Source organism: Octodon degus, unplaced genomic scaffold (assembly GCF_000260255.1).
Source record: "Octodon degus isolate 3935 unplaced genomic scaffold, OctDeg1.0 scaffold00015, whole genome shotgun sequence".
In the NCBI taxonomy this organism is placed as follows: Eukaryota; Metazoa; Chordata; class Mammalia; order Rodentia; family Octodontidae; genus Octodon; species Octodon degus.
In genome coordinates, this window is record NW_004524591.1 from 25641512 (window position 1) to 25652581 (window position 11070).

General features: G+C 45.3%; 1 protein-coding gene across 1 annotated transcript; it reads left to right on the forward strand.

The window, feature by feature from the left end:
• Positions 1-9178: 9178 nt before the first annotated feature.
• LOC101572607 (replication protein A 32 kDa subunit) lies at positions 9179-10803 on the forward strand. Its single transcript, XM_004626543.2, has 2 exons — positions 9179-9505; positions 9626-10803. Exons 1-2 carry the CDS (start codon positions 9287-9289, stop codon positions 10217-10219), a joined length of 813 nt encoding a protein of 270 aa, XP_004626600.1. The 5' UTR covers positions 9179-9286; the 3' UTR covers positions 10220-10803.
• The last annotated feature ends 267 nt before the right edge of the window (positions 10804-11070 follow it).

An 11070-nucleotide genomic window follows, 5' to 3' on the forward strand; every position in this document is an offset into this window, starting at 1 on the left:
CAGTTTTACCACCTGAAGATGGGCATAAAGTAGATGAACCTAAGCATTATTGCAAGTGTGCTGTGCATGCTATGAACAAATTTTCCAGACCAGGAAATAGTCACAGTCCTCCTTCAAGGGCATGGCCAGCCCTGGCCAAGGGACACAGTTCTGACCTCAGCCCACGTGTTCCGGTCCATTCGTACCATGGAGTGTAGTTGTTAAAGGCGAAGCCTGCTGGCCTTAAATCAGGACCCCACTGCTCAGTAACTATACATGCATCATATATCATATCATCATATATCAGTGCATCAGTTAAGATAGGTAATGTATGTAAAGGCCAAGGGTTGTGCTCAGCAAATAGTAAGTGCACCAGTAGTTAGCATTATTATTATCATCCCATAGAGGAGAGCGGAGCATCAGGCTATCTGAGCATTAAGACATCAGGTTTTATTATGATGGTAATAATCGCTACCTTTTAATGAGCACTTTCATCACTAAGCACACTCTACTAGCTCTTTCCCATACATTAATTCCTTTAATCCTCACAACTCCTTGGAGTAGTTATTACTATCCCCATTTTATGGATGATGAAATTTGGCTTAGAAAGATTAAGTAATTTGTTCTCTGGCGTGTTGCTTAAAGCAGAACTAAGATGTAAACCAAGTCCCATGTGATCCCTGAGTTGGGTTTATAACCCTCACAAAACCCCTTCTCCGGAGGATGGCAGCTTTCTCGTGGAGTGCTTGGACCCTCGGTGCAGACTCTTCCACCCAGGAGAGGAATCGTAGATGTCCTTGGCAATTATATTTCTCACTTTGCATTAATGAACAAGCATTCAGATTTATGAGTCAATTTCTTATGGTACGGGTTTGGGTAGTGGCTGAGGGCATTGGCTACACATTGCATTTGCCTTTTAGAAACCCTGATAATCAAGCCACACTCTGGATCGGTGCACTGTGGCCCAAGTAGCAGTGTTTCCTATAGCTCTCAAACATGGTATCACATAGCTCAGAAGCACTGGGTTGGGATGAACTGAAAGGCTGTAGTGATTGCAAAATTAGGACCCACTCCTACAGTGCAGCCTATTTGGTATAGTCATGTACACTCATGCTGACAGCAGCGTCAACTCCCAGAAGGGAGCACTGGGAATGCACCCCGGGATCACACCCACAACTGTGCCCCCTCCCAGCAGAGAGGATGGTCCTGGAAAGCCTGGGCTGCACTCCCCCAACCCTTCCTGACCTCTGTCTCCCCCCAGCACCAGCCAATGGATCAGTCTCCCTGACTCAGACAACACATTTGCATCTGGACATTTGGCTATCATTCTTAAAGTGAAATATAAGGCTTGCCTGGGATATAATTAGTTGGATAAATTTTATGGGTCTCTCTGGGAAGTTTGAGTGGGGGGACTTGAGTTCTGGTGGCCAGAGGGGGTGGGGAAAGCAGAGGGCAGATGGATAGTGGCTCCCCCTACACCCCGCCATCAGTCCCCACGGGCAGATAGGAGGTCTAAAGCCAAATCCTCAAAATCTGGCAATCAGCAGAATTAGCATCCAAACTGCCTCCTCCAGACAGCAGACCCCTCAGCCAAGACCCCATCAGAAGCAGCCTGCTCTTATGCCTGCGATAAATGCTTAAGAAAGTGCATGATACCAGCCCTCACTGGAGGATGGCAGAAAGAGCCTGGGGCTTAGGCTTCAGAAGTCAGACAGATAGACTAAGGAGTTGAAAGCAAAAGGTATCAACATCAACGGGAAGGCCAACAGCACACAGTATCCATATTAGCACCTGTGGAAGACCTGGGCAAGGCGTGAAGACGCCAGCTCCCTCAAAGATGCTCCAGGTACCTGAGCCCATCAGTCTCTCAGGATGGCATTTGCTGATGGAAAGTCAAGAGAAGAGAAGCCAGCCTCAAAAAGAAGCGCTGTAGTGGCGCTGTATGCAGTTGTCACCTCCAATAGCAAGAGCCTGAGATGGCTTTTATGCCCCCCTCAACCTCACTGAGCAGTACACAGCTCTTCCTGTCCTAGACTCTGGCTTGTCTTCTGTCAGAGGACATGCCTTAGCAGACTGGGAACCATCAAGACAAAGTAATCCTGAGCAAAGAAAGCAGTGCTGGAACTATCACAAAGCTTGATTTCAAAATATGCTACACCACAATTATAACAAAAACAGCATGATAATGGCATGAAAAGAGGCACATGGACTAGGAGAACAGAATGGGGGATACAGAAAAAAAAATCTTTCACAGCTAAACTACTTGCTTAAAGACAAAGGAGTCAAAAACATAAATTGGAAAAGAAAAAGGCCATATTTTTAACAAATTGTTCTAGAGAGAATGATTATATGTAGAAGATTGAAACTAGATCTCTATCTCTCATCCTGTGCAAAAATCAATTCAAAGTGGATCAAAGACCTAAGCAGAAGAACTGAAGCTTTAAAACTGCTAGAAGAGAACATAAGAGAAACACCTCAAGACATGAACATGGGCTATGACTGCCTGCGTAGAACACCAATAGCTCAGGAAATAACAGAAGGGATCAGCAAATGGGATTTCATCAAATTAAACAGTTTCTTACAACAAAGGAAACAGCAAAGGGAAGAGATAGCATACGGGCTGAAAGAAAATCTTTGCCAGCTACTCTTCCAACAGAGAATTAATATCCAGAATATATAAAAATCTAAAAAACAAAAAACCTAATCACTCAATAAGCAATTGAACTACACACTTCTTAAAACAAATACAAGTGGCCAATAATTACATGAAAAAATGTTTAACATCCTTAGCCATCATAGACATGCAAATCAAAACTATGTTGTGATTCTTTCTCACCTGAGTCAGAATGGCAATCCTCAAGAACATGCACAAAACAATGATAAATTCTGACAAAGATGCAGCGGGGAAATGTTCATACGCAGTTGGCTGGAATGTAAATTAGTACAACCTGTATGGAAATCTGTATGGAAGATCCTCAAAACACTGAAAGTAGAAATATTATACAAACCAGTCCTACCACTTCTTGGTAGACACCCAAGGGAATTCGAGTGGACCTACAATCGGGACACCTGTATGCCTTTGCTTATTGCAGTCAGCTCACAATAGTCAAGCTACGGAACCAGCCAAGGCACACATCAACAAATGAAGAAAATGAGGTATATATACACCAAGGAGTACTACCCAGACATAAAGAACGAGCACCTGTCATTTGCAGGAGAGTGGATCATCATGGTAAATAAAGTAAGCTAGACTCAGAAAGACCAATATCACCTGTTTCTTGTCATGTGAAATCTTAGTGGGGAGAACAACAACACAAAAATAGCAGAGACTATTAGACAAGAATAAGTAGGGGGGACAGAGGGGAGAATGATAAAAAAGGGTAACGAGATGCATAAGATCAAAATATGCATGCGTAATAATGTCACATACAATCCAATATTCTATATAATTAATAAAATTAATATCAGTCTATTATATTCTATACTAGCATATTTAACTTTTTCATGTAATCTTCCCCCAGACTCTTCCATTGTTTTCACTCAGGAAGTTATTCCTCAAGGGACAGAAGTGTTCCCACTGAAATGCAACCAACAGGGAAGATAGGGCCCCTATTTTCCATTGTCTGAGGACAGGCAGGAGCCTAACTTTCATATGGGACAATTAGCAAAGACAGATGGCCCTTAATCAGTCCTCTGCCCCAGGAAATTTCATTCCTGGAAACAGCAAAGCATCCAGAAGATACCAGTAGCTGCTCCTTTTGAGACCCATGATCTGCACAGAACAATGTGGGTTCCGAACAATCGATATTGAAGTTATTTTTCAGCCATGTAGTTTTAAAATCCATGAGGCCCTGCAGCTGGTCCCTCAGCCCACTGGCTGGGGAGTCCCTGGATGCCTGTCTTGTTGGCAGAGCCCTACCTTTCTTCTATTTTAGTCTGTCTGGAACCTCTAGGAATGGTACGGAAGAGCAGGCACCCCCACTGACCTCAGAGTGTGTCCACAGCTCTGTCCTCACAGCTTCTGGGACCACATTTTGCAAGGCCATGCCCCCCATTTTACTGTCATCCCATTTCAGACCCTCTTCACTTAAAAATCATCTACACTGGACCACACCGTGGATGACCTTAGCATTCATCTCCCCTCCAGCCAGAGGAAAAAAATGCCTTCCTTGCCTCGGTCCCACTGCTGGAATGTCAGCCACTGCCTGGATCCCAACAGAAACACCTCCTTGTGTTTTACTAGACTTTCCTCCTATCTCTGAGGCAGGTCTGGGGGGGACTCCAAACACAGTATCATTCTATCGAGGACTCTGGCCGCCCTTTTGATTGGGGCCTTCTTCCCTGTCCATTGTTCCTTTCCTCATGATCACCCCACTCCCACCCCAACATCCTATGGTCCCCCCATAAAACCTGCTTCTCTTTCAGAGCCAAGCAAATCAGGCTCTGAAAGAGGCAAAATAGAGGTCACTGGCAGCAGGGATGGATGTGCTACAAAATCTCAGCTTCAACTGCAAGATCCCAGCCACAGAGATTGAACCCTCTGATCTTTCCAACTCTGGAGGAATTGATTTTCAGAAGCAGCTTACAGATTTGGACCATTGAACTTTCAGCCAGCTATTAGACTACCATTGTCCTTGTTGAAGTTGGAGTTTTGTGCATCCAGGGTTCCCACTGGATAAGAAAAAACACCTAATTTATTAAGATATTTGATTAGAGGGTGAAAGACTAATAATGATTAAAACCAAAAATTTTATTTAGCATTTCCTGTGTGCTAAACCCCAAACATGCATCATCTCACTCAATATTTTCAAAACAGGTGGAAAAGAAAATTAGAATTAGATGATTTGAGTTGTTTGCCCAAGGTTGCACAATTAAGTGCTGAAGTCCAGACATGCAACCAGACAGGCAGACCATCATCACCTCCATCACCCCTCATCTTGGTGCTCTGGCCTTCCTGAGGCCTAGATGTCATCCCTCTCTCCGGGCACAATCTAGACATATCTTCTCAGCACATCTTCATGAGATTTTTTTCTGCTGAATCAGTAGCATCACCAAGACCCCTTGCTTAATTTGGAGCTCCCCTGACAGCAGAGCATTGGTCTATTTTTTTCATTCATTATTACCACCCAACTCCACAACATCTCACATTCCCTGTTTACCATACCACCACGACCACATGACTCAGACGCTGCAGACTAACCCTAATTTCAATATTGTCACCTATTTCATAAATAAGTCACAAAACATTTGTGGAAGTATAGCCACATCCATCCAAACTAGATTCCCCTCCTGCTTCTCATGTCTCTTCAGATGCGATTCCTTTTGTCAGACTTTGCTCATCAGAATTCCTTGGGCTCTGAGGAACCCAGCCTTGGCATCATGGACGCTCCTTCATATCGTGATGGGGTAGTGTTAACTCACTTACTCGTGGCTCAGGCTAATTTACACTTCAGCAGTGATTGGGCCACGTGGCGCAATCACCACAGCTGAGGCAGAGCAGCCCGTCTTAGCTCTGGTGTTTAATTAGCCTCCATACACTCATTGACTGCAGCCGTTATCTCGGAGCCAATTCTTACTCATTATGGACTGCTGCCGGTAGTAGTACTATTTTCCAGCAGCCTGACTTTCTCCCCTAGAGAACAGACAGCAGATTGTCGTAAAGCACTGAAGCACATCCTCACCACTCCCCGTGTCATGCTGCTGTGCTGTGGCACCGAGCCTTGCAGAAACCTGGCTAGATATCCAGCCAGGAGGCTCCCCTGGTGCCAGGAACACATGTGGCCGGGCATTCTGTTGGCCCTGCACCCTCCTCTGCCTGCCCACCTCCTACACACATATTTATATAATCCTCTTCTAGGCAATGTCCTGAAAGCATCAAAAATTCCATTGATTAGGAGCCATAAAAAATAGGGTTCTCCTTCATTGAGTTTCAACTGAAACCAGGTACAAGACAGGGATTTGAAGTTCCTTCTATCAGTATCTGACCTCCAGGCAGCCTCTCAGCCACTGTGTCCCTAATAGATGGTGCCAAATGCCTGGAAGCTGTCTCATCTATTGGATGGACAATGGTGAATGGTCCTCATGACACAGGGGCATGGGATATGTGGCCTGCAGTACCATGCTCACTCTTCTCCTCTCCAATAGCTCAGCTTTTGGATGCATTTGAAATTATCTCTTTGCTTTTGAAGCGAAAGGAAATTTGTATCAAAATATATCAGCACAAGTCAAAGGATTAAATAAAAGTCAAAGATTCACTATGCAGGAGTTAAAGGAAAAGACAAACAGACGGGGACCATGCCCTGCAGAGCAAGAGCTTCAAACCTGGCGAGAGACGGCAGAGGGCAGACAAATGGTCAGGAAAGACAGCAGATTGAAGCGAGCATGACTTTATTTGGCCACCAATGATCCATCGCACAGTTTCCAGCAGGTCCATCTTCTGTACACCAGTTGACCTGTATGGCCGGGTAGTGGAGCAAGACCACAACAAGCTGTCAGCAATGAACTGGGAGTGACAAAGGCCAGAGCAGAAGGTGAGTGGTATGCTCCGAAGCCCGAGATGCAACAACAACATGTCAAAGCGAAGGCTATGTGGCAGAGTGGAGCCTAGGACATGGCCATGGCCAGGCTCTGAAAGAGCAAAACAAGGAATGCCAAGTCCAGCAAGGCTGTGCGAGTCAGAGGTGCTGCGTGCAAGGTCAGATCGGCAGGAGCTGGGGGAAGACAGGGTTCCATGAGTGAGCCAGAGGGGGTCCAAGTAAGTTCCCATGGAGTGGCCACTGGAGGGAGAGTGGGTGTCTCTCCTCATGTGCATCTTTTTATTTGTGTATGTTCCTGCATGGTGGCTTTGTGTGTGTGCGTTTGCATTGATGTAAACGTCATTGTGCTTAGATCTCATGCTCACTTAGCACTTGGCCAAGACGCTTACGTGTTGCGATGTATACTTTCTGCCCTCAGTTTCTAATCATTGCCTATAGCAGGCACCCTCTACACCATAATACATGGTTCCTTGATGATGGTAACCCTGACTACCTCTAAATCACCCCTACCCCTCCTTCCCTCTATCCAGGGGCATGTCTAGGGTGACTCCAAACACAGTACCATTCTACCGAGGACTCTGGCCCCCTTTCTGGTTGGGGCCTTCTTCCCTGCAAATCACTCCCTTCCTCATGATCACTCTACTCCCACCCCTGGATCCCATGGTCCCCCCATAATACCTTACTTCCTCTAAATCACTCCACCTCGCCTTCCCTGCACAATAGAGCTATGAGCATTCTACCCACACCACTGCGAACCTGGGTCCGAATCTCTTGGGGAGATATTTCTTTGGGAGATGAACCTGACAGCAAAATAGACATTTTTTTAAAATGCATTCTTAATAAGCAAAAAGTATGAAACGATTGTCCAAAGGGTTGCACGGTCCACATCCAACCAGCAGGGCAAAGCTGTTCTTCTAGCTGAGGGTTCCCTTCTGATGATCCAAGGCTCTACTCTTTCATTTTCTTCTGTGTCAGGCACCGAATGCCAATGAAACAGAAGCCCTAATAAGGGCAGTGCCCAACTTCATCCCCAGGTGACCATGGAAATGTCCTGGGAGACAATGCATGTTTGTGAATCCTTCTGGCTCCCACCTGAATGTTCCCTGCTCATCGTCAGGATTTCAAAGCAGAAAATAACTAAGGAATATTCTTAGGCAATATGTTTCTAGCCTGTCCTGAGCCTCTGGGTCTTCTCGGTTCAATTGCCAGCATCAATAGATGCCCATAATAAAATGTGTGTCAAAAAAAATCTATACTGCTTTAACTATAGCTTTGTTACTACAATACGTCTCTGAGACAGCACACTGCTTTAAGCTGGTGCTTCTCTTAGCATATTTTGTTGTCTTTCTTGTGGTGAGTTGGCTTGTCCCTGTTATTCCACCTTTGATATTTTCCTTGGATTATTCTACTCTGTTCTAATTAAATATACGTATGTGTGATGTCAGTAATTGCAATATTTTGTGTATAGATGTGGCTCAGCTTCCGCTGCCAAGACGTTAAGGCATACAACTGTATCGTGAATCTGTAATGCAGCGACACAGAGCTCTGCATCTTCTCTCCCTTTATTTGTACCCTTCCCCAAGTGTATCTCCATCTGCCTAAAAGCAGCTGCCATCCTGCCTAAAGGTGGAGGCCTTCCAGTGTCTCTTGTTTCTTTGCACATCCTCGTTCTTTTATCACAAGCAGGCTGGTTGCAGAAGCTGCTGAGTGTTTCCCAACAGCCAGTCTTCCCACAATACTGGGATTTCAGCTGAGCACACACTAGCCCAGGTGAGGCCTAAGGTTCCTGTCTTAGAGGAAGGCACTTCGATGACCGCTCACCGCTGGGAAGGTCTGGGTAGGACAGCTGCAGTGACTCTTGAATCATGGATGATGCCTGGTGAGGACACCAGCCAGCCCACCGGAGGGTCCTCGGCAAGCCCTGGACTGCTCTCCTAGTTTGTACATGGGAAATACGTTACTCTCTTGAGTATGCCTTGGAAGTTATAGATCAGCTGAACATATTAAGATATGATCGAAAAAATATGATCAAAATGTGTGATGAATGTTTACATTTTTAAAATTGATCATGGGAAAGATGCATTATCACTAACTCCCCTCAAAGTACTCCCCATTGTTTCAAACCCACTTATCGTGTCATTCCTGTCCCTTTTTCTTCTTTTAATCTTTATTTTTATTGGTAGATGTGCAGCACGTAATGATTACATTCCTTATAAAAGTTGGTCCATGTACATAACACACCCTACTGATCTTATCCCCTTCCCTCTCCTCCATCCCCTCCCTTGGTCACTTGGTCCCTTTTACATTCACAAAAGCTATTTATTCCTACCCTGTCAAGTCCCTTTGTATATCTTCATGAGGTAGAATTAAGGATCAAGTGAATCCTGCTGCCATGCAGCATCAGACAAGAAGACAAGCTCAGAAAATACGAGAGCAGCTCCTCATCCACCTGCTTCCCCAGATCTGACACTGTGGCTTTATTTTATTTATTTATTTATTTATTTATTTATCTATTTATTTATTTATTGGAACTGGGGATTTAACTCACAAGCTTTTACTTGCCAGGCCGGCTCTTATGCTGCTGAGCTATCTCCCCGGCCCTGTGGCTTCTGATTCTTCCCCTAAAGTCAAAATGACTATGAAAGGTAAATGTTGGGCGCCAGAAAAAAAGTGGATGCGAGGGAGTCGCGGCGACGGGATCCTGAAGTGTTCTGCGAACCTCCCCCAACGGGACCTTCTGGCCTTCCTTTCCCGACGCAGTCGCGCCGAAGATGTGGAATAGTGGCTTTGAAAGCTACGGCAGCTCCACCTACGGGGGAGGCGTCAGCTACACTCAGTCCCCGGGCGGCTTCGGATTGCCGACACCGTCGCAGGCCGAGAAGAACTCAAGAGCCCGAGCCCAGTACATTGTACCCTGTACCATATCTCAACTGCTTTCTGCTACTCTGGTTGATGAAGTGTTCAAAATTGGGAATGTTGAGATTTCACAGGTATGTAAGAGAATTTATAGGAAAGTCATTTAATCAAAAGAAGATGTAGTATACTTAAAAGTACATAGGTGTTGCTTTAGTTTCCAGCCGAACCAAGCTTTATTATCCCCCCTGATCTAGGTCACTATTGTGGGAATAATCAGACATGCAGAGAAGGCTCCAACCAACATCGTCTACAAAATAGATGACATGACAGCTGCCCCCATGGATGTCCGCCAGTGGGTTGACACAGATGGCACCGGTGGAGAAAATACTGTGGTCCCTCCAGAAACGTATGTGAAGGTGGCTGGCCATCTGAGATCCTTTCAGAACAAAAAGAGCCTGGTAGCCTTTAAGATCATGCCGCTGGAGGATATGAATGAGTTCACCACGCATATCCTGGAAGTGGTCAATGCACACATGATGCTGAGCAAACCCATCACCCAGCCCTCAACAGGGAGAGCATCTATCAGCAATCCAGGAATGGGTGAAATGGGAAACTTCGGTGGGAACAGCCTGATGCCAGCCAATGGCCTCACCGTGACCCAAAACCAGGTGCTGAATTTGATTAAGGCTTGTCCAAGGCCTGAAGGATTGAACTTTCAAGATCTCAAAAACCAGCTGCACCACATGCCTATAGCCACGATCAAGCAAGCCGTGGATTTTCTTAGCAACGAGGGCCATATCTATTCTACAGTGGATGATGACCACTTTAAATCGACAGATGCGGAGTAACAGTCTCGGTACTTGAAGTGTTTCCGGCTGGACCTGTCTGCACAGTCCGTGGCTTCTGCTGTGCATGTTTGGCCAGGTGACTTCTAAGAAGGAATTTCCCTCCAGAACAGACCTTAGTTGACATCCCTTTGCAACGCACTGCTCTTCTGGGTTTTGTGTGTGTGTGTGTGTGTGTGTGTTTTGAAGCTGAAAGGAAGATGAGCAAATTGACAGAGATGTAAACCAGGGTGGAATTTCTTAGAGAAGTTCCAGGTGACCTCTTAGGACATCCGGCTAGATGAGACTGGAAGAAAGCTGCTACCCCAAGAGTTGGGCCGTAGCACTCCGAAACTTCTGTTCTTTAAAAAAAAAAAAATGCTTCCTGTTGAGAAGAGATAAGCAGGACTATGGTTTGTGGGCACAGTGCCAACCAAGGGCCCCACTGCCTCTGCCTGGTTTTGTGTCCCGCTCTGGTTCTGTGGTATAACTTTCAGAACTGTGCTTCTCTCTCTCTCCTTGTCTTGCCTATCGCGGAAAGCAGGATTATGTGAATGTGAGTCTGTGGGATGCTGGCCTCACAGGGCAGGAGGGAAGAAGTGTTACTGTGTTTTGTACAAAATAAATAATCCATATTTTAATAAAACATTTGTTTTATTGTAAAAAAAAAACAAGAAAGGTAAATGTTGAATCAATTTAGGACCTCAGGGCAGCCATAATGACACAACTAATGACACTCACAAAAGAGGACTTCTAGATTGCTTCAGAAACTGGCAAGGCCCATCACCTGAGGAATGGTTGAGAAAGATGTGGTATTTTTACACAATGGAGTATTATTCAGCTATTAAGAATGATAAACTGCAAGCCTTTATATT